Here is a 25493-nt window from a genome sequence, read left to right as displayed (position 1 = left end):
GCAGGAGAGTACAAAAGCAAGGTATTTTTTTCTCCCCGGGAAGGTCTTTGACTATGTTTATAGCTGGATCGTGTTGTAAATGATCATTTGCCCTTTCCACCTGTAGAACATTTTAACCCACTTACAGCACAGTGGGCTACTGACAAGATGAGTTAACCACTTCAGTGTGGTTACAAAACGTTCAATTTGATCTCACTATTTGTTCCGTATACCAGCACAGCAGGAGGGGGCTGAGTAAATGCTTTCTAGGGCATCTTCCGGTCCGCAAAGCTTATAGCTGACAAACTGGCTATAATCTTCTTGGTCCAATCACAAACCTGCATACCTTGAAATCCCAGCAACCCTAGAGAGCATTTGGCTTATGATTCACCATAGTTTATATCGTGGTTGCTCAGTTGGTAATGGTTGTTTAAGGAGGAATTGCTGTCGCTAGAGTGCTGATTTCATTAAAATCATGTCCAGCTGTTGGTTTATGTTCTCATTTTCTCTGTGGTAAGTCTCCTCCTGCCCAGGCTGGATGTTTTGGGGTTATTTCCTCTCTCGTAGGCAGCCGAGTGAATGCTGCACTCCTACGACTTTACAGACTAAAACAGTGAAGGAACAGATATGATGAGCTTTGACCCTGGAATACATAGCTAGTTCACCGCTTTTAAGTTTCCTTTCCCTGGGCTAGGGCCCCCGTAGGAGAGAGCTCATGGGTTAGGAGTCATGTTAAGGTTACTTTTGTTTTAAAAGAACTTGGCAGAACCAGAGGTCATATAGCCTTTGCTTTTCATGTGATTACCATGATGTATGTAGTGTATCTGGTCATTTGCTGCATGCATTTGTAATAGAAAAGGGAAATGACTGTGAAATGTTCTTCATTCCAGTCCAGTGGCATATGTGGTTAAGAATGAAGCCATGTCCTAAAGACTTGACTACCCCGGTTTAAACGACCAATAGATGACTGCAAACAAACACAGCAAACAAACTTTTTTATCACACACAACTGTACTGTGTTTATTTGCTTCATACAGTACATCTGTTCTGCTGTACTAAAACAACACCAGTGCAGGCACATGTCCCCATCCCATTCCACTGTGGCACATGTACTCTTAAACAAGAAAAGGCACTTTGTTAAGGTAGGAAAAGGTCGTTGTCAGCAGAGCCCCAGAGGCAGGGGTTATAGAAATAGCCATAGAGACTATTTTCCCAGGTCAATCATGGCCTCTAAAGAGGGCTGTTTGTCACTCAGGTCCACAGACTTGACATGAAATAAAATGCTTACTGGCCCAATGCTTTTCACGTGTTGTATATGTGAACTCGGGTTGAAAATTTGGCCCTCTAGGCTTCGGTAGATGGGCCAAAGACAAAAGAAAGTTTTAAAAAAAATCGCTCAACTGTGAAAGCAAGTGCACAAAGAAACAAGGCAACAGTAAACATGTCATCCATAAATGATGCAGTGCCCCCCTTGGGGCAATTAGTGACAATTATTCCAACTTATGTTGCGTGAATTAATAAGAGAGAGAATTAAAACAATGAGGTATTTTTTCCCTCGATGGAAATCAAAACTTGATAGCTCACAATGGACGGGATGTCAGAGAATGGACCCCACTGCTTGATGGGGAGATGCGTTACAGGAGAAAAGCAAAGAGAAAAACCTTAGTGGCATGTGGGGAAATGTGCTTATTTCACAGGAAGATATGTCATCAGAGCTGTTGCAAAATGGTGTTAAACTTCTTTGGTCTAAATCTGAATATCAGTTATCTAATAATATAGCTGCAAGTAACAATTCTGGGGCCAAGCACGCCATATCCACATTTAAGACACCGTTGTGCAAAGTTTCGTGAAAAAAGACTGGGCAGTTATGTAATGTCATCAAATCATATAGGAAGGAAGATTTGCAGCATTTTATAAAAACATATACACTACCATTCAAAAGTTTGGGCTCACTTAGAAATGTCATTTTTTTGTCCATTAAAATAACATCAAAATGATCAGAAATACAGTGTAGACATTGTTAATGTTGTAAATGACTATTGTAGCTGGAAACGGCTGATTTTTTAAAATGGAATATCTACATAGGCATACAGAAGCCCATTATTAGCAACCACCACTCCTGTGTTCCAATGGCACATTGTGTTAGCTAATCCAAGTTTATCATTTTAAATGGCTAGAAAACCCTTTTGCAATTATGTTACCACAGCTGAAAACTGTTGTTCTGATTAAAGAAGCAGTAAAACTGGCCTTCTTTAGACTAGTTGTTCCTGTTCCCAAGAAAGCGAAGGTAACTGAGCTAAACGACTATCGCCCCGTAGCACTCACTTCCGTCATCATGAAGTGCTTTGAGAGACTAGTCAAGGATCATATCACATCCACCCTACCTGACACCCTAGACCAACTCCAATTTGCTTACCGCCCCAATAGGTCCACAGACATCACAATCGCAATACACTGCCCTAACCCATCTGGACTAGAAGAATACCTATGTAAGAATGCTGTTCATCGATTACAGCTCAGCATTTAACACCATAGTACCCTCCAAACTCGTCATTAAGCTCGAGACCCTGGGTCTCGACCCCGCCCTGTGCAACTGGGTCCTGGACTTTCTGATGGGCCGCCCCCAGGTGATGAGGGTAGGAAACAACATCTCCACACCGCTGATCCTCAACACTGGGGCCCCACAAGGGTGCGTTCTCAGCCCTCTCCTGTACTCCCTGTTCACCCATGACTGCGTGGCCATGCACGCCTCGAACTCAATCATCAAGTTTGCAACAACGACGAGACGGCCTACAGCGAGGAGGTGAGGGCCCTCGGAGTGTGGTGTCAGGAAAACAACCTCACACTCAACGTCAACAAAACAAAGAAGATGATCGTGGACTTCAGGAAACAGCAGAGGGAGCACCCCCCTATCCACATCGATGGGACAGTAGTGGAGAAGATGGAAAGTTTTAAGTTCCTCGCCGTACACATCACGGACAAACTGAAATGGTCCACCCACACAGACAACGCAACAGCGCCTCTTCAACCTCAGGAGGCTGAAGAAATGTGGCTTGTCACCGAAAACACTCACAAACTTTTACAGATACAATCGAGAGCATCCTGTCGGGCTGTATCACCGCCTGGTACGGCAATTGCTCTGCCCACAACCGTAAGGCTGTCCAGAGGGTAGTGAGGTCTGCACAACGCATCACCGGGGGCAAAACACCCAGTCTCAGCGTCAACAGTGAAGAGGCGACTCCAGGATGCTGACCTTCTAGGCAGAGTTCCTCTGTCCAGTGTCTGTGTTCTTTTGCCCATCTTAATCTTTTATTTTTATTGGCCAGTCTGAGATATGGCTTTTTCTTTGCAACTCTGCTTAGAAGGCCAGCATCCCGGAGTCGCCTCTTCACTGTTGATGTTGAGACTGGTGTTTTGCGGGTACTATTTAATGAAGCTGCCAGTTGAGGACTTGTGAGGCGTCTGTTTCTCAAACCAGACCCTCTAATGTACTTGTCCTCTTGCTCAGTTGCGTACTGGGGCCTCCATTCCTCTTTATTTTCTGGTTAGAGCAAGTGTGTGCTGTTCTGTGAAGGGAGTAGTACACAGCATTGTACGAGATCTTCAGTTTCTTGGCAATTTCTCGCATGGTATAGCCTTCATTTCTCAGAAGAAGAATAGACTGACAAGTTTCAGAAGAAAATGCTTTGTTTCTGGCCATTTTGAGCCTGTAATCGAACCCACAAATGCTGATGCTCCAGATACTCAACTAGTCTAAAGGCCAGTTTTCAGCTGTGCTAACATAATTGCAAAATTATTTTCTAATGATCAATTAGCCTTTTAAAATGATAAACTTGGATTAGCTAACACAACGTGCCATTGGAACACAGGATTTATGGTTGCTGATAATGGGCCCCTGTACGCCTATGTAGATATTCCATTACAAATCAGCCGTTTCCAGCTAAAATAGTCATTTACAACATTAACAAAGTCTAAACTATAGTTCTGATCAATTTGATGAGCAAAAAATGTGATTTTCTTTCAAAAACATGGACATTTCCTAGTGATCCCAAACTTTTGAACGGTAGTGTATATTCCCCCCACAGTCATGGGGGACAACAAGTCTAAATTGTGGAAAATTTGAAGGGCAGAGCTTATAGGTCCTTATAGGATGCTTGTTTCTCATGAGGAGATACATATACAGTGGGGTCCAAAATTATTAACACCCTTGATAAAGATGTTAAAGTAGGTATGGGGTTCTTTTCTGGTTCCCAACCCAAGTGCTAATGCTGTTTAGCAATCTCACGGTGTTTGCATTTTGTTGGATGACATGAACATAGAGCTCTTTGGCCACGTACACCAGTGGTGGGTTTGGTGTCCAAATGAGAACGCATGAGCAGAAGAGAACCCCATATCTACTGTAAAATATGGTGGTGGATCTTTGATGTTATGGGGCTATTTTGCTTCCACTAGTCCTCAGGCCCTTGATAAGGTCAATGGCATCATGAACTTCACCCAGTACCAGGATATTTTAGCCAAAAAATCTTGTCGCCTCTGCCAGGAGGCTTAAAGTTGGCCGCAAGTGGATCTTCCAGCAAGACAATAACCCCAAGCACACATCAAAATCCAAATAAATTGTTAATGGGCAAACACGTTTTTCATCGAGGGCTGCATATATGTAAAACATTTCATGAATGTAAGTCAAACGGGACTAGAGATATGCTTGTTCAAAGTTTTCAGTTGATTAGTATAGCGGAACCCTTGGGCCAATTAGTGTAATTTTGTAAATGTCGGATCTCCATCTCCGTGGAAAGACGCCTCATTCACCAGTGGTGTCGACTGTGACGAACATACGGAGACAGATCCATAGTCCCCCTCTTATTTCCTCATGGGGGACAACAACTGGCTCAGGCAAGTTATCTTGTCGAATTACATCTTGCCTACGCCGTGCGTTAGGGGGATGCTGCTGCTCTGCCAGGAAAGAGAAAGAGATGCCTCAGGACATAGTACTATCACCATGTCTCGTTATGCTGAGGCAGACAAATGAGCAATGAGGGACTCATTTCCGAGTAAAAAAATGCATCCCAATGTCTGCCCTACAACCCAGAGTTCCTGTTTTATACAGAATACAAGGTACTCGTTGGTTCTTTTGTGAATGACAAAGCTATTTACCCCCAGTTAGAGCACAGCACAGAGAGAGAGACACAGGCACAGATAGCAGACAGGAGAGTGTAGATTAAGCAGTTGCAGCATGAGGTAAAAGAGACTCCCCCACCTGCGAGATCAAGATAGCCCTGCTAGAAACAGCTGATAGGATGAATTTAACATTTTTCACAAAGTGTAGTGGGGAAGACAGTTGGGCACAGAGCGAATGAAACTGTGAGTATAACTGCTACCTCTGTATCAGAGCACTGTCTTAGAACTAAAACATTAAAAGGTGGGGAGAGGATCATGTTTTGCACATACTGCGGATTGTTAGCCTGCCCCGCTAGAAATAAAGGGAAACTGCATGGATGTGTTTTAGTGGGAACCCCTTTCAACCTGCTTTTTTCCCTCTCTCACCCACTTTTACTAATCACTACTGTATGTCCATTTACAGTTTCAAGGTGCTGGAATCTCCTCTTGCAGATTTCAAATGTATCAGTAAAATCTCAGCTCGACAAGTGAGATGCTCGCTGTGTTCCAAAGTACAAAGCCAAAAGTAATTTTACCAAATGGCTAAATACCAACTGAATGTACCAGCTCAAATCTCTGACTCAAGTCTTAACACATGCCATTGTGTACCAATGGCACACATGTTTTCTATAATCACAGATCTTAGTCATCGTCAGGAGTTATTCATATAAACATCAAACTAAAATAATAGTTTATCTAAACCAGCACTGCAGCAGAAGGAGATGCAGGGGAGTCAGGAGAAATGAGATGAGGGCCCAGCCATCCCTACTGTTCATAGGCTGGCGATGCAGCCTGCTCCCTCTGTTTGGCTCTGCATGGCATGCTGCTCCTCCATTCTCACTGTCCTATTTTATTGGCTCGGAGAGCTTTCACTGGCCTCCTTTAAGAGGGCAGGAGGAAATTGGTGACAGATTTGGCCAGCGGGAAGGCTGGCCTCTAAGAGGGGGAGGCGGCTGGGCACAGCCATCAACAAGCCTCCACCTATCCTCCCCCTCCGCGGACCAGCGTTACGTGACAAAACATATGAGCCTTGTTCTCATCAGGTTTCAGGGAGGTCAGACACACAACACAAGGCTCACAGCCTCCGATGTTTTAATAAACATATTAACTCTTGAACAAATACAAAAACAGCCTGTCCTTACACACCGGCACATACACAGTACACATGCATGTCCTGCTGATGTAGATAGATAGATAGATAGATAGATAGATAGATAGATAGATAGATAGATAGATAGATAGATAGATAGATAGATAGATAGATAGATAGATAGATAGATAGATACAAGCCTGTGTACCACATCGTATGCTAGGACTATCCGGTCTGTCCCAATTGCCTAATTAAAGAGATAGGGGCCAGGAAGGATGTCCACAGAAGCACTCTGGATCCCTCCCTGACATCTGTTTCCCTCAGACCCAGCAAGAATATGAATATTTCTCAGAAACTGTTGCCAGTCGGAGCATTAGGATCATTGTTACCATATGTGAGACCCTATGTAAAGTGATCCTTATGAACCTGGCAGTTGTTTTCACTATGGGTTGGTATGATGGGATGAGTTACAGCTTGCCTTCACTGTGTTTGTTTGGGGGCTGCTCTGAATGCTGTTACTGCTCAGCCAGGAAAGAGAAAGAGATGCCTCAGGGTTGAGTACTATCACCATGTTAGAGACCATTTCCAGAGACCACCGTTGCTTGCTTTCCCCCGGTGACCACTTCCCTCCGATGACCATTCAAGCCGTGAACTTTCCAACCCTCTCTTGACCTTCTGTCTCATTTATTTAAATTGCTTTTCTTTTTTGTGTTGCTATAAAGCGCTTTGAGATTCTTTATGTAATGAATAGCGCTATAAAAGTTAAATCATTTTGTCTTCCTTAGATCCCAGAGTTCCTGTTTTATGCAGAATACAAGGGAGTCGTTGGTTCGTTTGTGAATGACAAAGCTAGTTCCCCCCAGCTATAGCACAGAAAGAGACAGAGACACAGACAGAGATAGCAGACAGGATACAGTGTAGATTAAGAATCTCTAGGAGACCCTTGGCAGTGTTGTAGCCTGAGGTAAAACAGACTCCCCCACCTGCAAGATCAAGATATCCTAGCAGCTGTTTCATGCAGGGCTAAGTGTGCATTTGCGTATGCAAATGTGTGTGTATGTGGGGGTGTGAGTGAGTGCTTGTGTGTGTGTGTGTGTGTGTGTGTGTGTGTGTGTTGGTAGGGGAATGGGGTGCTTCCAGTTTAAAAAGTTTTTAAAATTCTCATGACTCATCAAGGCGTACGTTTGTAATCTGCCAGTGGCTGCCTGTTGGTAATCCATCTAAGTGACAGATTAGATTGGGGGATTACCGAGGAGATAATCGCATCAGGATGATCTGGATGGATCAAGATTCACATTTGTCTCTGGGGGGAGTTTGTTTTTGTTTCTTTGTCTGTTAGTAGATCTTAGTCCCCACCGCCACCCCCCACCTATCCAGTTCTCCAAAATTACAATAGTGTGGTGGATAGAATATGGAGGGAAACAACACTGTGGGGCAGAGCTAAATTCCAGAAAGAAGACAGGGAGGAAGTATGCAAAGAGTCTGTCACGATCGTTTGTAGAATTAACGGACCAAGGCGCAGCGTGCGTAGAGTTCCACATGTTTAATTAAAGAAAATCACTAAAACAATATAGAAAAAAACTAAACGTGACGTCAAATGCAGTGCTCACAGGCAACTACACAAAAAAAAGATCCCACAAAAACCCATTGGAAAAGGCTGCCTAAATATGATCCCCAATCACAGACAACGATAAACAGCTGCCTCTGATTGGGAACCATACCAGGCCAACAGACAAATAATAACCTAGATAACCCACCCTAGTCACACCCCGACCTAACCAACATAGAGAATAAAAGGATCTCTATGGTCAGGGTGTGACAGAGTCATCTATAAAAAGAAAAGGGATGAGGGGCTGTTTGTAGAGAAGGAGATAGACAGTTGCCCCAGAGGTGTTAACTGTACGAGAATGTGAACGTTTAAATGGTGTAAAGTAAAGATGTGATTTAAAGTACCAATGACATATCATTTCCCTGTTTGATGTGAATGAAATTGACTAAATGACCAATATGTGATATTTGATATCACTCATTGCACGTTGATATTAATGACAACAGTGATCGTCTTGTCCCTTATAAAATGCCATCTGGTTGAGTTATACAGGGGTCTTTTTCACAGATAATGATGGGAAGTCATATAATCCAGTGTCAACTCAAACCTCTGCACTTTGACTCTATCTATTCAATACCAGACTGTTCTAACAGTACATAATACATACAGACAGACAGAAATATTACAGTTTTTTACAATCGCTAATATCGTTTTGTCCAAGCTGTAGTCACATTTTCAAAACTCTAAACACAATTAGCACAACATCCGTCTGTTGCGTACCATACCATTAACACAATTCATGTTGTTTTCACAGAATATGTAGTCAATTAACACGTTTCTAAAATGCCTACATTTTCTTTACATACAAGCTTACCCAATACCAAATTATGGATCTTTCTTGTCTTATTCACAAATGCTTGCACACAGTGTGCCAGAAATGAAAACCTAATGTTTAAGACCTTAAATATAGCGGAAAGCCTCTACTTCTGCAACAACAGCAGCTCAAAAGCTATATTGAAACAGATGATAAGCATTTTTGAATGAACAGATCATTGAAACATTGAGAAATAGCTGATTTACTTGAAGTTGTGTAAAATAGACCAACAACAGCTGATTCTTATCGCAATCGGAGACATAGCCAGGTGTTGAAGTTCTTTCAATTACATGGACATACACAGTAAAAAGTGGACTCTTTGGATTGATTTTGACCAATGTGGAGACAGAACAACACAGAGGAGCAGAGAGAGAAAAAACGATGTCTGGACAAGGGAGAGGAATAGCTGGACCAGGCAGAGGAATAGCTGGACCAGGCAGAGGAGTAGCTGGACCAGGCAGAGGAGTAGCTGGACCAGGCAGAGGAATAGTTGGACCAGGACAATGAAGAAGGAGAGGTAGGGGGAGAGTAGTAAGAATGTGTGGTGGTGTTCAAAGGAGAGCAAGATCTGTTGTCACTGACGAAATAAGAGCCACCATCATAGACCATGGTTTATCACATGGTCTATCACTGAGAGAGGCTGGTGAAAGAGTCCAGCCTAATCTCAGACGGTCAACCGTGGCTTCCATTATCCGGAATTTTCAACAAACCAACAGGTAATGCATTTCACAAGGGCTTCTTCTATCATTACTGTTGCTATGTCTCACTGTAACTGTAGGCCACCAGTCTCAATGCAAAGATGTATGTTGTATTTCTGTTGCTCTAAAGGACGTCTTCCTCCCTCTGGGGAGGGAGGAAAGCTCCTCAGTGGAGACCTGAAAGCATGCCATTGAAGTATTGTTCGTTGCTGACAATGCAATAAAATTGAGAGAAATTCATATCACAATTGTAGAGGACAACCTGGTAATTCACAATGTGGAAAGCATCAGCCTGACTACCATTGCTCGGACTATGACCAAACTCAGAGTTGTACACAGTTCCTTTTGAAAGGTCAAGGAACTCCGGCACGTCCAGGTATGGTGTCTATCCAATGTCTTGTTCTATAGTGAGTTTTACACTATGCTACTCTACATGTAAACATGGGTTACAGTACATACAGTAGGACACACTGTGTTTTTTTCCCAGAGAGTCATAGAGTTGGAGGCTAATCAGACCCCACATGAAATCATTTATGTTGACGAGGCAGAGTTTATCCTGGCAAAAACACGTCGGCGGGGAAGAAACGTAATCGGGAAAAGGGCCACCGTTGATGTGCCGGGTGTCACGCCCTGGCCTTATTATTCTTTGTTTTCTTGATTATTTTAGTTAGGTCAGGGTGTGACATGGGGAATGTTTATGTTTTGTTGGTTTTGGGTGTTTATTTGGTAAAGGGGTTATGGGGTGTAGTAGATGGTTTTGTGTTGAGTGTATATGTCTAGCGTTGTCTATGTTGGTTAGTTATCTAGGAGAGTCTATGGTTACCTGAATGAGTTCCCAATTAGAGACAGCTGATTTCGGTTGTCTCTGATTGGGAGCCTTATTTAGGGTAGCCATAGGCTCTCATTGGTTGTGGGTAATTGTCTATGTAAGAACGTTAGTAGCCTGTATGTTTGTGCACAACGTTTGTAGCTTCACGGTCGTTTTGTTATTTTGTTGTTTTGTTAAAGTGTTTTTGTGTCGTGTTCATCTTCGTGTTAAAATAAAAGAAGATGGCATATTTTCCAACTGCTGCATTTTGGTCCGTTAATCCGCCACACGATCGTGACAGAATTACCCACCATAGGACCAAGCGGCATGACCAGCGGCAACAGGAGAAATACAAGGATTCATGGACATGGGAGGAAATTTTAGACCGGGAGGTACCAGGAGAATATAACCGCCCCAAAGCTGAGCTGGAGGCAGCGAAAGCAGAGAGGCGGCGATATGAGGAGCTAGCTCGGAGACAGGAAAGGGAACCTACAAAGGATCTGGGCTACACTACGTGGGAGGAGATCGACAGGTGGGCGATCAACCCAGGGAGAGTGCCGGAGCCCGCCTGGGATTCTCTGGCGCAGTGCGAGGAGGGATACCGGCGAATGGAGGCAGCACGACGAAGCGGTAGGAAGCCTGTGGGAAAACCCAAAAAAAATCTTTGGGGGGGGCTTAAAGGGAGAGTGGCGAGGTCAGGTAGGAAACCTGCGCCTACTCCCTGTAATTACCGTGGAGAGCGAGAGTACGGGCAGACACCGTGTTACGCAGTAGAGCGCACGGTGTCTCCTGTACGTGTGCATAGCCCGGTGCGGGTTATTCCACCTCCCCGCACTGGCAGGGCTAGATTGAGTATTGAGCCGGATGTCATGAAGCCGGCCCTACATATCTGGCCACCAGTGCGTCTCCTCGGGCCGGTTTACATGGCACCAGCCTTACGCATGGTGTCCCCGGTTCGCCTACATAGCCCGGTGCGGGTTATTCCACCTCCCCCCACTGGTCGGGCAACGGGGAGCATTCAACCAGGTAAGGTTGGTCAGGCTCAATGCTCAAGGGAGCCAATACGCCTGCACGGTCCGGTATTTCCGGCGCCACCTCCCCGCCCCAGTTCAGTGCCACCAGTGCCTACACCACGTAACAGGCTTCCAGTGTGTCTCCAGAGCCCTGTTCCTCCTCCACGCACTCGTCCTATGGTGCGTGTCTCCAGCCCGGTATCACCAATTCCGGCACCACGCACTAAGCCTCTTGTGCGTCTCCAGAGTCCTGTGCATCCTGTTGCTGCTCCCTGCATTAGCCCTGAGATGCGTGTCCCCAGTCCGGTACCACCAGTTCCGGCCCCACGCACTAGGCCTAATGTGCGTCCCCAGGGTCCAGTATGCCCTGTTCCTGCTCCCCGCACTAGCCCTGAGATGCGTGTCCCCAGCCCGGTGCCACCAGTCCCGGCACCACGCACCAGGCCTACAGTGCGCCTCAGCCGGCAGGAGTCTGCCGTCTGCACAGCGATGACTGAACTGCTCGTCTCCCCAGCGCCATCTGAGCCATCCGTCTCCCCAGCGCCATCTGAGCCATCCGTCTCCCCAGCGCCATCTGAGCCATCCGTCTGCAATGAGCCTGCAAAGCCGCCCGTCTGCCATGAGCCTGCAAAGCCGCCCGTCTGCCATGAGCCCACTGAGCCGTCCGCCAGACAGGAGCCGCTAGAGCCGCCAGCCAGACAGGAGCCGCTAGAGCCGTCCGTCAGACAGGATCTGCCAGAGCCGCCAACCAGACAGGATCTGCCAGAGCCGCCAACCAGACAGGATCTGCCAGAGCCGCCAACCAGACAGGAGCAGCCAGATCAGTCAGCCAGCCATGAGCAGCCAGATCCGTCAGCCAGCCATGAGCAGCCAGATCCGTCAGCTAGCCATGAGCAGCCAGATCCGTCAGCCAGCCATGAGCAGCCAGATCCGTCAGCTAGCCATGAGCAGCCAGATCCGTCAGCTAGCCATGAGCAGCCAGATCCGTCAGCTAGCCATGAGCAGCCAGATCCGTCAGCTAGCCATGAGCAGCCAGATCCGTCAGCTAGCCATGAGCAGCCAAATCCGTCAGCTAGCCATGAGCAGCCAGATCCGTCAGCCAGCCATGGGCCATCCCTCAGTCCGGAGCTGCAGTCCTTCAGTCCGGAGCTGCAGTCCTTCAGTCCGGAGCTGCAGTCCCTCAGTCCGGAGCTGCCATTCTTCAGTCCGGAGCTGCCCCTTATCCTGGTGCTGCCCCTTACCCTGGTGCTGCCCCTTACCCTGGTGCTGCCCCTTACCCTGGTACTGCCCCTGACCCTGGTACTGTCCCTGACCCTAGTACTGCCCCTGACCCTGGTACTGCCTCTTACCCTGGTACTGCCCCTTAGTCCGGAACTGCCCCTGAATGCAATGGGGTTAAGGTGGAGGGGGGTCGTTTGGAGGAAGCCTAGGAGGTGTTTAGGTACTGTGGTGACGTGGGGACCGCGACCAGAGCCGGAGCCGCCACCGTGGATGGAAGCCCACCCAGACCCTCCCCTAGACTGTGTATGGTGCGCCCGGAGTTCGCGCCTCAAGGGGGGGGTTATGTCACGCCCTGGCCTTATTATTCTTTGTTTTCTTGATTATTTTAGTTAGGTCAGGGTGTGACATGGGGAATGTTTATGTTTTGTTGGTTTTGGGTGTTTATTTGGTAAAGGGGTTATGGGGTGTAGTAGATGGTTTTGTGTTGAGTGTATATGTCTAGCGTTGTCTATGTTGGTTAGTTATCTAGGAGAGTCTATGGTTACCTGAATGAGTTCCCAATTAGAGACAGCTGATTTCGGTTGTCTCTGATTGGGAGCCTTATTTAGGGTAGCCATAGGCTCTCATTGGTTGTGGGTAATTGTCTATGTAAGAACGTTAGTAGCCTGTATGTTTGTGCACAACGTTTGTAGCTTCACGGTCGTTTTGTTATTTTGTTGTTTTGTTAAAGTGTTTTTGTGTCGTGTTCATCTTCGTGTTAAAATAAAAGAAGATGGCATATTTTCCAACTGCTGCATTTTGGTCCGTTAATCCGCCACACGATCGTGACACCGGGTCAGAGAGGAGCAAATATCACAATGTGTGCTGCAATCTCGGGTGTTGGTTTGGTCCTGCAGAAATGCCAGATTGGATCCTACAACACTGAGCGCCTTCTTTTGTTTTTAGATGACATCCACCAACAACTGGTGCCAGAAGCAGAAAGGGAACAGGTGGGAGGAAACATGAGGACATTTGTGATTGCCTGGGACAATGTAGCATTCCACCATTCACATGCAATCACAAACTGGTTTCCAGCCCATCCAAGAATGGTTTCCCTTTTCCTCCCCCCCTACTCGCCTCTCCTCAACCCCATTGAGGTATTTTTTTTTGCCTGGAGGTGTAAAGTGTATGATCATCGGCCACATGACCAAATGTCCCTCCTGGATGCAATGGATGCCGGCTGCAGAGACATCTCAGCTGAAGACTGCCAGGGGTGGATAAAGTATGCCAAGCGTTTCTATCCAAGGTGCATAGCGAGAGATGACATAAGATGGCAAAATGCTAAAGATCATATAGATTAAAACAGAACTGTGAATTTTAGTTTTTTCCCCTTCTGTGCCTTTTTTTTTTTTTACACGTTTGGAACCAAAGACCATGTATGTTGGATTTTTTGTTGATTACTGGCAGCAATTTCATGTTGCTAATAAAGCTTTTACTGCAGCAATTCTGTCACTTACTATATTTTGCTACTGTACATTCTATAAAGTAAAGATGACTCATTCACTTTTAGACAGTATGTTGCCAAAACTGCACACATTCGACACTCAACCAAAAAATGAAGAGTGGTTTCCAGTAAAAGGAAAGTGAATTATAAAAATATATATATTTCATATTGTATGCAGGTAGAACTGAAATTTTTTAAGTAATGCAGTTTTTGTAATGCCATCAAATGTTAGTATTTTAAAAGTCATTGTGCTATGATTGACTATACAGTTGACTATACAGTTGAAGTCAGAAGTTTATATACACCTTAGCCAAATACATTTAAACACAGTTTTTCACAATTCCTGACATTTAATCCTAGTAAAAATTACCTGTTTTATAGGTCAGTTAGGATCACCACTTTATTTGAAAAATGTGAAATGTCAGAATAATAGTAGAGAGAATTATTTATTTCATCTTTCATTTCTTTCATCACATTCCCAGTGGGTAAGAAGTTGACATACACTCAATTAGTATTTGGTAGCATTGCCTTCACATTTTTTAACTTGGGTTAAACGTTTTGGGTAGCTTTCCACAAGCTTCTTGTGAAGTATGCTTCTGGTCATTATCCATTTGGAAGACCCATTTGCGACCAAGCTTCAACTTCCTGACTGATGTCTTGAGATGTTGCTTCAATATATCTACATAATTTTCCTGCCTCATGATGCTATCTATTTTGTGAAGTGCACCAGTCCCTCCTGCAGCAAATCACCCCCACATTTACATTTACATTTAAGTCATTTAGCAGACGCTCTTATCCAGAGCGACTTACAAATTGGTGCATTCACCTTATGATATCCAGTCGAACAACCACTTTACAATAGTGCATCTAACTCTTTTAAGGGGGGGGGGTTAGAAGGATTACTTTATCCTATCCTAGGTATTCCTTAAAGAGGTGGGGTTTCAGGTGTCTCCGGAAGGTGGTGATTGACTCCGCTGACCTGGCGTCGTGAGGGAGTTTGTTCCACCATTGGGGTGCCAGAGCAGCGGACAGTTTTGACTGGGCTGAGCGGGAACTGTACTTCCTCAGAGGTAGGGAGGCGAGCAGGCCAGAGGTGGATGAACGCAGTGCCCTTGTTTGGGTGTAGGGCCTGATCAGAGCCTGAAGGTACGGAGGTGCCGTTCCCCTCACAGCTCCGTAGGCAAGCACCATGGTCTTGTAGCGGATGCGAGCTTCAACTGGAAGCCAGTGGAGAGAGCGGAGGAGCGGGGTGACGTGAGAGAACTTGGGAAAGTTGAACACCAGACGGGCTGCGGCGTTCTGGATGAGTTGTAGGGGTTTAATGGCACAGGCAGGGAGCCCAGCCAACAGCGAGTTGCAGTAATCCAGACGGGAGATGACAAGTGCCTGGATTAGGACCTGCGCCGCTTCCTGCGTGAGGCAGGGTCGTACTCTGCGAATGTTGTAGAGCATGAACCTACAGGAACGGGTCACCGCCTTGATGTTAGTTGAGAACGACAGGGTGTTGTCCAGGATCACGCCAAGGTTCTTAGCACTCTGGGAGGAGGACACAATGGAGTTGTCAACCGTGATGGCGAGATCATGGAACGGGCAGTCCTTCCCCGGGAGGAAGAGCAGCTCCGTCTTGCCGAGGTTCAGCTTGAGGTGGTGATCCGTCATCCACACTGATATGTCTGCCAGACATGCAGAGATGCGATTCGCCACCTGGTTATCAGAGGGGGGAAAGGAGAAGATTAATTGTGTGTCGTCTGCATAGCAATGATAGGAGAGACCATGTGAGGATATGACAGAGCCAAGTGACTTGGTGTATAGCGAGAATAGGAGAGGGCCTAGAACAGAGCCCTGGGGGACACCAGTGGTGAGAGCACGTGGTGCGGAGACAGATTCTCGCCACGCCACCTGGTAGGAGCGACCTGTCAGGTAGGACGCAATCCAAGCGTGGGCCGCGCCGGAGATGCCCAACTCGGAGAGGGTGGAGAGGAGGATCTGATGGTTCACAGTATCAAAGGCAGCCGATAGGTCTAGAAGGATGAGAGCAGAGGAGAGAGAGTTAGCTTTAGCAGTGCGGAGCGCCTCCGTGACACAGAGAAGAGCAGTCTCAGTTGAATGACTAGTCTTGAAACCTGACTGATTTGGATCAAGAAGGTCATTCTGAGAGAGATAGCAGGAGAGCTGGCCAAGGACGGCACGTTCAAGAGTTTTGGAGAGAAAAGAAAGAAGGGATACTGGTCTGTAGTTGTTGACATCGGAGGGATCGAGTGTAGGTTTTTTCAGAAGGGGTGCAACTCTCGCTCTCTTGAAGACAGAAGGGACGTAGCCAGCGGTCAAGGATGACAACATGATGCTGCCACCCCCGTGCTTCACGGTTGGGATGGTGTTCTTCAGCTTGCAAGCCTCCCCCTTTTTCCTCCAAACATAACGATGGTCATTATGGCCAAGTTCTATTTTTGTTTGATCAGACCAGGGGACATTTCTCCAAAAAGTATGATCTTTGTCCCCATGTGCAGTTGCAAACCGTTGTCTGGCTTTTTCATGGTGGTTTTGGAGCAGTGGCTTCTTCCTTGCTGACCGACCTTTCAGGTAATGTCGATATAGGACTCGTTTTACTGTGGATATAGATACTTTTGTACCTGTTTCCTCCAGCATCTTCACAAGATCCTTTGCTGTTGTTCTGGGATTGATTTTGTCACGCCCTGACCATAGAGAGCTTTTATTCTCTATGTTGGTTAGGTCGGGGTGTGATTTAAGGGTAGGTTATCTAGGTGAATTATATTTCTATGTTGGCCTAGTATGGTTCCCAATCAGAGGCAGCTGTTGATCGTTGTCTCTGATTGGGGATAATATTTAGGTAGCCATTTCCCATTGTGCTTTGTGGGATCTTGTCTATGTTTAGTTGCCTGTGAGCATTATTATAGCTTCACGTTTCGTTTGTTCTTTGAAGTTTTCTATTCCATAATAAAGGATGGAAACATACCACGCTGCATCTTGATCTACTCCTTATGACGAACGTGACAGATATGCACTTTTCACACCAAAGTACGTTCATCTCTAGGAGACAGAACACATCTCCTTCCTGAGCCGTATGGCGGCTGCGTGGTCACATGGTGTTTATAGTTGTGTACTATTGTTCGTACGGAAATTAGTCCCAAGGGTGAACCAGAGTTGTGGAGGTCTACAATTTTTTTCTGAGGTCTTGGCTGATTTCTTTTGATTTTCCCATGTTGTCAAGCAAAGAGGCACTGAGTTTGAAGGTAGGCCTTGAAATGCATCCACAGGTACACCTCCAATTGACTCAAATTATGTCAATTAGCCTATCAGAATCTTCTAAAGCCATGACATATTTTCTGGAATTTTGCAAGCTGTTTAAAGGCACAGTCAACTTAGTGTATGTAAACTTCTGACCCACTGGAATTGTGATACAGTGAAATAATCTGTCTGTAAACAATTTTTGAAAAAATTACTTGTGTCATGCACAAAGTAGATGTCCTAACCGACTTGCCAAAACTATAGATTGTTAACAAGAAGTTTGTGGAGTGGTTGAAAAACGAGTTTTGATGACTCCAACCTAAGTGTATGTAAACTTCCGACTTCAACTGTATGTTCCTCTTGGATAGAAAACATGTGCTAGTGTTAAGACAGAATGATTAGATAATGAGTCGGGTTTGTCGTGTTTTGATAGAGTTAGTGTATGTAGAGAACGTTTCTTTGCATTTTGAAATGTAGAGTTGGTATTTAATGAACAAAATGTGGTTCTGAGCAGAAAATTAACTATTTGGCTAATTGTGTGATGTAGGTGTGTGTTGATGTGTCAAGAGTTTAGAAAAAGTATCTGTTTTTAGAGATGAAATTTTTATAGATCCTTTGCAAAGTCTGCTGTACATGATGACCTCATGAGCGAAGGCTGTAATGCATGAACTATTGACATATGTAAAGACCACGTAATCAAATATAATTGTATTTATCAAATGCGCCGAGTACAACAGGTTACCGTGAAAAGCTTACTTACGAACCCTTTCCCAAAGCAGATATATAAAATAATAAACATTTGCTAAATAGCAAAAAGGAAATATTAACTTGAATAATTATAACGAGGCTATATACAAGGAGTACAGGTACCGAGTTAGGGTTACGTGCAGGGGTACGAGCTAGTTGAGGTATTTTAGGTTATATGTACATGTAGGTAGGAGTAAAAGTGACTAGACAATCGGGATAGATAACAGAGTAGCAGCAGCGTATTATATGTGAAGAGTGTGAAAGTGTGTCCATGTGTGAGTACGTAGGTGTGTGTTGGAATGTCAGTGCAGTATGTGTGTGGGTAGAGTCCAGTGAGGGTGCACAGAGCCAGTGCAAGAGAGTCTGTGCAAAAAGAAGGAGATCGATGCAAATAGTCCGGGTAGCCATTTGATTAACTGTTTAGCTGTCTTATGGCTTGGGGGTAAAAGCTGCTCAGGAGCCTTTTGGTCCCAGACTTGGCGCTCCGGAACCACTTGCTGTGCGGTAGCAGAAAGAACAGTTTATGACTTGGGTGGCTGGACTCTTATAACATTTTTAGGGCCTTCATCTGACACCGCCTGGCATAGAGGTCCTGGATGGCAGGAAGCTCTGCCCCATGATGTACTCGGGACATACGCGCTACCCTCTGTAGCGCCTTATAGTCGGATGCCAAGCAATTGCCATAATACGATTCATAGATGATACGTTTTGCACTGTTTTTAACAGTAGGCATTACGAAAGTGCACAATATCCCTCATGAAGTAATTAGCTATCGTTTAACTTTGACAATGATGTACACTGCCAAGTATAGATTTGTGTGTCCATACTATTGTTTGCATATTACTGTATTTTCTGGCTTTTTTCCCCTCCTCTCTGCAGAAAAAGAGCAAGCTGCACTATCACATAGCCGTGATCATAAACTACATGGGACATTGTATCTCTCTGGCAGCCCTGCTGGTGGCCTTCATCCTCTTTATGAGGCTGAGGTGAGTGACACTGTCGTCCTCCTATCATTCCTCCATCATGTCAACACATCATATAACAGAAATGGATAACAGCACGACACCCGCCTGCTACGTTCCTTCACGTTCCTCCATCATATCAACACATCCTGCGTTCTGATGTCACACCCACACGAACCCGTAGCCTTGGTTACGGCTAAGTGTTTCATACTCAATCCAATACAACACGAAACAGTAACAGTATGAAACCGAGAAGAAAATACCATTATAACATAGATCGTAATACTCTATAATAATCCTACCAAGATTCATGTTATTTTATGGCTCAGTAGACAGGATCCCACGTTCTTGTGCTCGATACTTGTCACTCACCGGGGGGGGGGTATGTCATTATGTGTAACACCAGCCCGGCCCTCAACCCTGCAGTGCATGCTCTGGCATGACCCATCTCTGTCTAAATTGATTTTCTGACTCATGACAAGGTTGGATGAATGAGGTGGTGAATGTAATGCAGCGCTGGTTTGACCTAGGTGTAATGTAGCCTTGTTCGGTTCTGTCCAGCATATTAGTGAAGTGTGTCCTGCTGGAGTGTCGTGTATTATTCAAATACATTCACACACACAGGCAGGCACGCATGAACGAACACACACACACACACATGGACAAATCCACTCTGAGACTCAAACCCATGTTCACACAACCGCAATCTTGTTTTGTGAGAGGAGAGAGAGACTGTTTCATTCTGGACTCCCAGGGCTCAACCCGCTGGGCAAAAACTGGTTGAGTCAACGTTGTTTCCACGTAATTTCAACCAAACAATGTGATGACGTTGAATCAACGTGGAGAAGTGATTGGATTTGAAAAAAGTCATCAACGTAAGGGAATTGTTTTACCTCAATCCAATGACAATGACATGGTGATTTTTTAAACATTTTATTTCACATTGAGTTCATGTTAGTTGACAACTCAACCAAATGTAAACCAAAACTAGATGCTGAAATGATGTCTGTTTGGGAAGGTGTTGACCAGTGAAGGCACTGTGCGGTGGTGAAAGCAGTGATACGTGACAAACAGCATGTCACTAACAACCCAACATGTCAGTCAGCCAAAAACCACGCATGTCTGTGTTCTCTCAAAGGCCACACCAACACAGATTATCTGGACTCTGAGATTAAACATATAGTGTAAGAGATTGTTTAGAAGAGATTATCCTGGATTAATCTGGTCCGATTTAATTTCAGCAAGATACTGTCTCACTGCTTCAATTGCTCCAATCAAGAAGTCTCATTTGAGTTGAGACAACAGAGGAAGATTTTTTTGGTCTGGTTTGGTCTGGTTAAAATAGTTACATCTTCAACATCAGTGCCCTGTTCATTAACCTCTTACCATCTCAGCTAATATGGAGAGTGGTGTGTCATAAAGCTTTTGGGATTGGTCGTACTGCATGTATGTAGAGAATAGCCAAAGTAACGTAGCAGACAGGCCCGGCCAGCGCTGGTCTACTGTTTACTTCCTAAACTGAAATGAAACAGCTAGCAGGAACAGATGTCTGGGATGGACACACACACACACACACACACACACACACACACACACACACACACACACACACACACACACACACACACACACACACACACACACACACACACACACACACACACACACACACACACACACACACACACACCCTGAGACTTCATTACTCCTTCTCCACTCACGGCCTGTTTTATCTTTTCATTTGATCTGGCTGTGATAAAGCTGTCCTTTTTAATATTTCATACACACATGTTTTTGTGGGGGGGCTCTAAAGCCCCTCTAGCTACTTCACGGGTATAGACCTCTCCCAGGAGAATGGTAGCTGTGTGAGTCATACATTGTACGTACTGTAACGGCAGAAGAAATGTCCCCGAAAGGAGTACTTTCTCATTCACATGCCTCGTTTCGATAGATTATAGGCCTTCAATGTCTTCTGGCATAAAATCGAAAGTCAAAAGGTGCGTTTTTCTTTTTACATCCTTGAAACGGAGTTATTTTCTATATCCTCCTTTTATATCCTCTCTAATCTGCTCTTCAGGACTGATTACAAAATCGATAATACAATTTGAAGGATTATCAGATTACGGAGATTAATCAAAATAGCTTCCCTGCCTGAATGCATTGTACAGTTAAAAAAACAATGCACATCAGTGTCACTCCTGAGTGCATACGCTCTTCTTTGATCATGCAATGCTTTGCTGTACAGTATCAGTGCATTCAATGCATGCGGATTGTTTGGGTAGCTCGGCCAAGGAAACCACTTTTAAGAGGTTTAGTGTCTGCACATAAGCTTCGGTAACACTTTGTTTGGATAGTCCTAAACCTCCTATTCAAACTCAGTGAAGACCCCCAGGCCTGGTTTAGTGTGCGGACAAGTTTAGATTGAATGACTTGAGGTTATTTTCAGTCCGGGAACACCAACGGTAAGAAGAGGGTAAACCCATTGCTCTGCCTACTTGTTCAAGCCTCACTGAGTTAAGGCACCCAACGCACTGTGAACGGTATTGCCGAGTTTGAGTTGTAGACAAAGCATCCGTGGGAGCACACTTCTGCTTCGCCCCTCCTTTCGTTCACACCTGCTGACATTTGGGAAGATACTGCCGAGCACTGAAATACACAGACGCGTACGTGTAAAAGAGGTAAAGGTGCTTTCGTATGGGACGAGGGCTTAGTTGTTTGTGTGGGGACATCAGCTGACATGTATCGAATTGTGTTGAATTGGGCGGACCTAAATTACTTTCGCGTTATACACATGTGGATATTTCTTGTGCACAAGTTTTGTGATTGCCTCCACTTGGAAACGTCGTACACAACTTCATGATTCGTCAATTATTTTAACACTTCAGTGATTACGAAAGGGGAAACAACGACTTTAGATCATCATTGACTTTCCACTGATCCCTGAACTAGGAGGACCTGGCGGATTCTATTCCCGTCCATACTGACGTAGCAGCAGGATGAAGAGACGGGGGGGATGTAGAGGATAGGAGGCTACAGACCTCAGAGACACATGGTCTCAGTGTGAAGTGATGGCCCCTGGCCAGCTTTCCTCAGCTCCCCAGTGAACTGAGAAACGCACCGACAGCGAACATACCCAGGACCCCAGCACTGCACTGGCAGGGTGTTACCAACGCAGTGATATGCCATTTGGACTGTGAAACACACCAGGGGGAATCTGCGTCAGTGGAAAAGGACAAGCAGAGCAGCACTGCTGTCATCCACTAATGGAAAACCCCCTGTTGTGAAAACGACAGAGGCGTTATTCACGTAGCTAACCAGTATCTTTGCCTGATCTATCCCCCCTCATTTTGTTAACAGGTTAAAGGAGCAGGCGCTTATACAACCGGGTCTCAGAGCATTTTGTATTATTTTGTATGTAAATCCGAGACTCCATTTATCAAATCAAATTGTATTAGTCACATGCGCCGAATACAACAGTGAAACGCTTATGATATTCTAAGTTTCGTATAGTATGTATTAATTTGTGGATGTCCATCGCATATTTCGTATGATATGTTATGAATTACAATTCGTATTATATGCTATGAATAATAACTGTATGATATGTTAACAATTCTAGCTAGGTGGCTAATGTTATTTAGCTCACTAACATTAGCTAGGCTAGGGGTTCAAATCAAATCAAATTTTATTAGTCACATGCTCCGTATACAACAGGTGTAGACTTTACAGTGAAATGCTTACTTAGGAGCCCCCAACCAACAATGCAGTGTAAAAAAATATGGACAAGAATAAGAGATTAAAGAGCAGCAGTAAAACAACAATAACGAGACTATATACAGGAGGGTACCAGTTCAGAGTCAATGTGAGGGGGCACCGGTTAGTTGAGGTAGTATGTAGGTAGAGTTATTGAAGTGACTATGCATGGGATGACAACAACAGAAAGTAGCAGTGGTGTAAAGAGGGTGAGGTGGGGTGGGAAGGCAATGCAAATAGTCTGGGTAGCCAATTGATTAGATGTTCAGGAGTCTTATGGCTTGGGGTAGAAGCTGTTTAGAAGCCTCTTGGACCTAGACTTGGCGCTCCGGTACCGCTTGCCGTACGGTAGCAGAGAGAACATTTTATGACTAGGGTGGCTGGAGTCTTTGAACATTTTTAGGGCCTCCTCTGACACCACCTGGTATAGAGGTCCTGGATGGCTGGAATCATGGCCCCAGTGATGTGCTGGGCCGTTCGCACTACCCTCTGTAGTGCCTCTTCATCCTGCTGCTGAGGCCGAGCAGTTGCCATACCAGGCGGTGATGCAACCAGTCAGGATGCTCTCAATGGTGCAGCTGTAGAACCTTTTGAGGATCTGAGGAGCCATGATAGATAGGGTTAGGGTTAAGTTTAGGAGTTAGGTTAAAGAGTTAAACTAGGGTTAACGGTTATGGGAAGGGTTAGGGGAAGGGTTCGCTAACATGCTAAGTAGTTGAAAAGTAGCTAAAAAGTAGCAAAATGCTTCTGATTAGCTAAAATGCTCAAGTTATCTGTGATAATTTTTGAACTCGCAACCTTTGAGTAGCTAGATATTCCCGTTATATGCCTACCCATCCACCCCGACCAGCCACCCCGACCAGCCACCTTCCTTTTGTTTTTGCCTTAGGTAAACATATGTCTTATGTAACAAAACGTAACATATCATACTAAATGGAGTGTCTCAGATGTATGTACAGAATCATACGAAATGCTCTAAGACCAGGTTGGTTTGCAGCAAAATGCCCATGACGCTGTCCAAGTTCGTTCACAGTGGGGAGGGGGTTTAAAGCATGAAACAGGAAATGCTGCTGCTTTCAAGAACGTGCATAGTGAAGATACAGGACTCCCTGGGGAGAGGGAAATTAACCAAGAGTTAGGCCAGTGAGATTAGAGGAACTGTGGTGATGTGGGAAGGGGTTTGCTGTCAACCCTACTGTACCACTAGGCCCTTGAGATCACATGTAGTAAGGATCCACTCAGCACAGAGCCCTGGGCTGTACAGCAGCTCAAACTCCCTCAAAACTGTGATACTATTCATATAATAAAGTGTAAGACATAAGCCCGTGTTCTCACTTGGAACAAACGTGGCGGAACTTTGGATCCCAAAGCAGCTGCTCGCCCACTTTCAGAGCTCGCATCCTAGTGTGATGGCTGGAGTGGTGCCTGTCAGTGATTGTCACAGCTCACCTGGCACTGGCTGGCATCGACACATCAGACAAAAAGCTGTCTAGCCTAGTGCCAGTCAATGTTTCACCATGGCATTATTTTTTATTAACTTTGCTTGAGCCCACTCCATTAGAGTCAGTTTGCAGAGGTCCAGTTCAAACATGTTGTTAAAGACCTTTGTTGCCAAGGTACCGAACATGAACTTAACATCAGCATTGAATCAAGCTGCAAATCATTGACGTAAATACAGCACCCTGTTGAAAGGGACAGTCTGCTACCAAAAAGATAAAGTAAAGCAAAAAGCGGCAGAGATACTGTACCACACCACTTCTACCCAACTTAGAGATGTCCTCATTGTAAACCAAGGCACTTTTGCGGTTACTTAAAGGGGACGATTACAGGCTTGTTTTAACAGCGATGTGGCATGTTTTTTCCTGGAGTGGGGTCCCTGATCCCGCTTTCTTTTTTTACAAGAGCCCAGCGCTCAGAAATATGAAACAGAGCCTTCAGCCCACTGCTGGTTAGTGCCTCAAAGGGCTTCCTGAGGTAGCCAATGGCACTATGTTCAGTCTTTATTTGGTTTAATGGATCTTAGCCACGTGTCTGTCTAATTTCACTTCGCTTCACTAACGACTTTTTTAAACTAATTCTACCCTAACCAGAGTACTAATTACATAGTTTGGGACATCGAACTGTAGCACCTTCCAAAAGCGTAATGAATGTTGCGTACCAACAACGTCAAGGGCAAATCTGATGGCCAGAGAAGGGGAGAGGCTGAGGAGATTAAAGTCATGCCCTTAATCCTTACAACTCCATAAAGAGACTTCTTGGTGATTGGGGTGATGGGAGTCATTTATGACAACCTTCAAGGCATTCTGGAACAACATGGGACCATTGATTGTGCTACTTTGCTTCAATACCCAGGTACTCTCTAACCTTGAGGACGAGGTCGTTTTAGTCATCGAGTCATTATAGAGAGACCCGGTGACCCATCTAAGGTAAGCCATTATCTTGATGGGTAACCTGTACTCACACACATAGACACACAACTCACACACATGCACACATGCACACACACACACACACACACACACGTGCAATTCCCATTCCCCACACACACTCCAGCGTTACATCCTCCTGAAAAGGTCAAGTCCAATAGCCTGCTGTTGAGCAAGCAGACGCACTAACCAGTCACACAGATAGCTGACTTGACTCTAGTGTAAACACGTGATGTTTGTTCATCAACGTATTTGACGTTGGGGGATGAAATAATACTTATTAATGGCTCAACAGACCCCATTTCTGCGATCTGGGTTAATGGTGTATAATGTAATATACATGAATAGAAATTGACTGAAAGAACCAGTCAATTCTCCTTTATACTGATTCAGAATCACTTTATCTGGTAATGCACAATGGCAGAAGTGTGGTATATCAAAAATAACATAATTCTTCTCCTTTTTTTACCAAGACTGGAACTTGCTGTAA

General features: G+C 45.0%; 1 protein-coding gene across 1 annotated transcript in view; it reads left to right on the top strand.

The window, feature by feature from the left end:
* The window catches only part of crhr1 (corticotropin releasing hormone receptor 1), a 180975-nt gene that overhangs the window by 102704 nt on the left and 52778 nt on the right, over positions 1 to 25493 (top strand). Inside the window, exon 6 of the mRNA XM_071409798.1 lies at positions 18742 to 18848. Coding sequence (XP_071265899.1) covers positions 18742 to 18848 — 107 coding nt within the window. The remainder of the gene's footprint in view (positions 1 to 18741; positions 18849 to 25493) is intronic.

This window comes from Salvelinus alpinus, chromosome 1 (genome assembly GCF_045679555.1).
Source record: "Salvelinus alpinus chromosome 1, SLU_Salpinus.1, whole genome shotgun sequence".
In the NCBI taxonomy this organism is placed as follows: Eukaryota; Metazoa; Chordata; class Actinopteri; order Salmoniformes; family Salmonidae; genus Salvelinus; species Salvelinus alpinus.
Note: the sequence above shows the minus strand (reverse complement) of the source record. Positions and strands in the feature narration are given on the sequence as shown.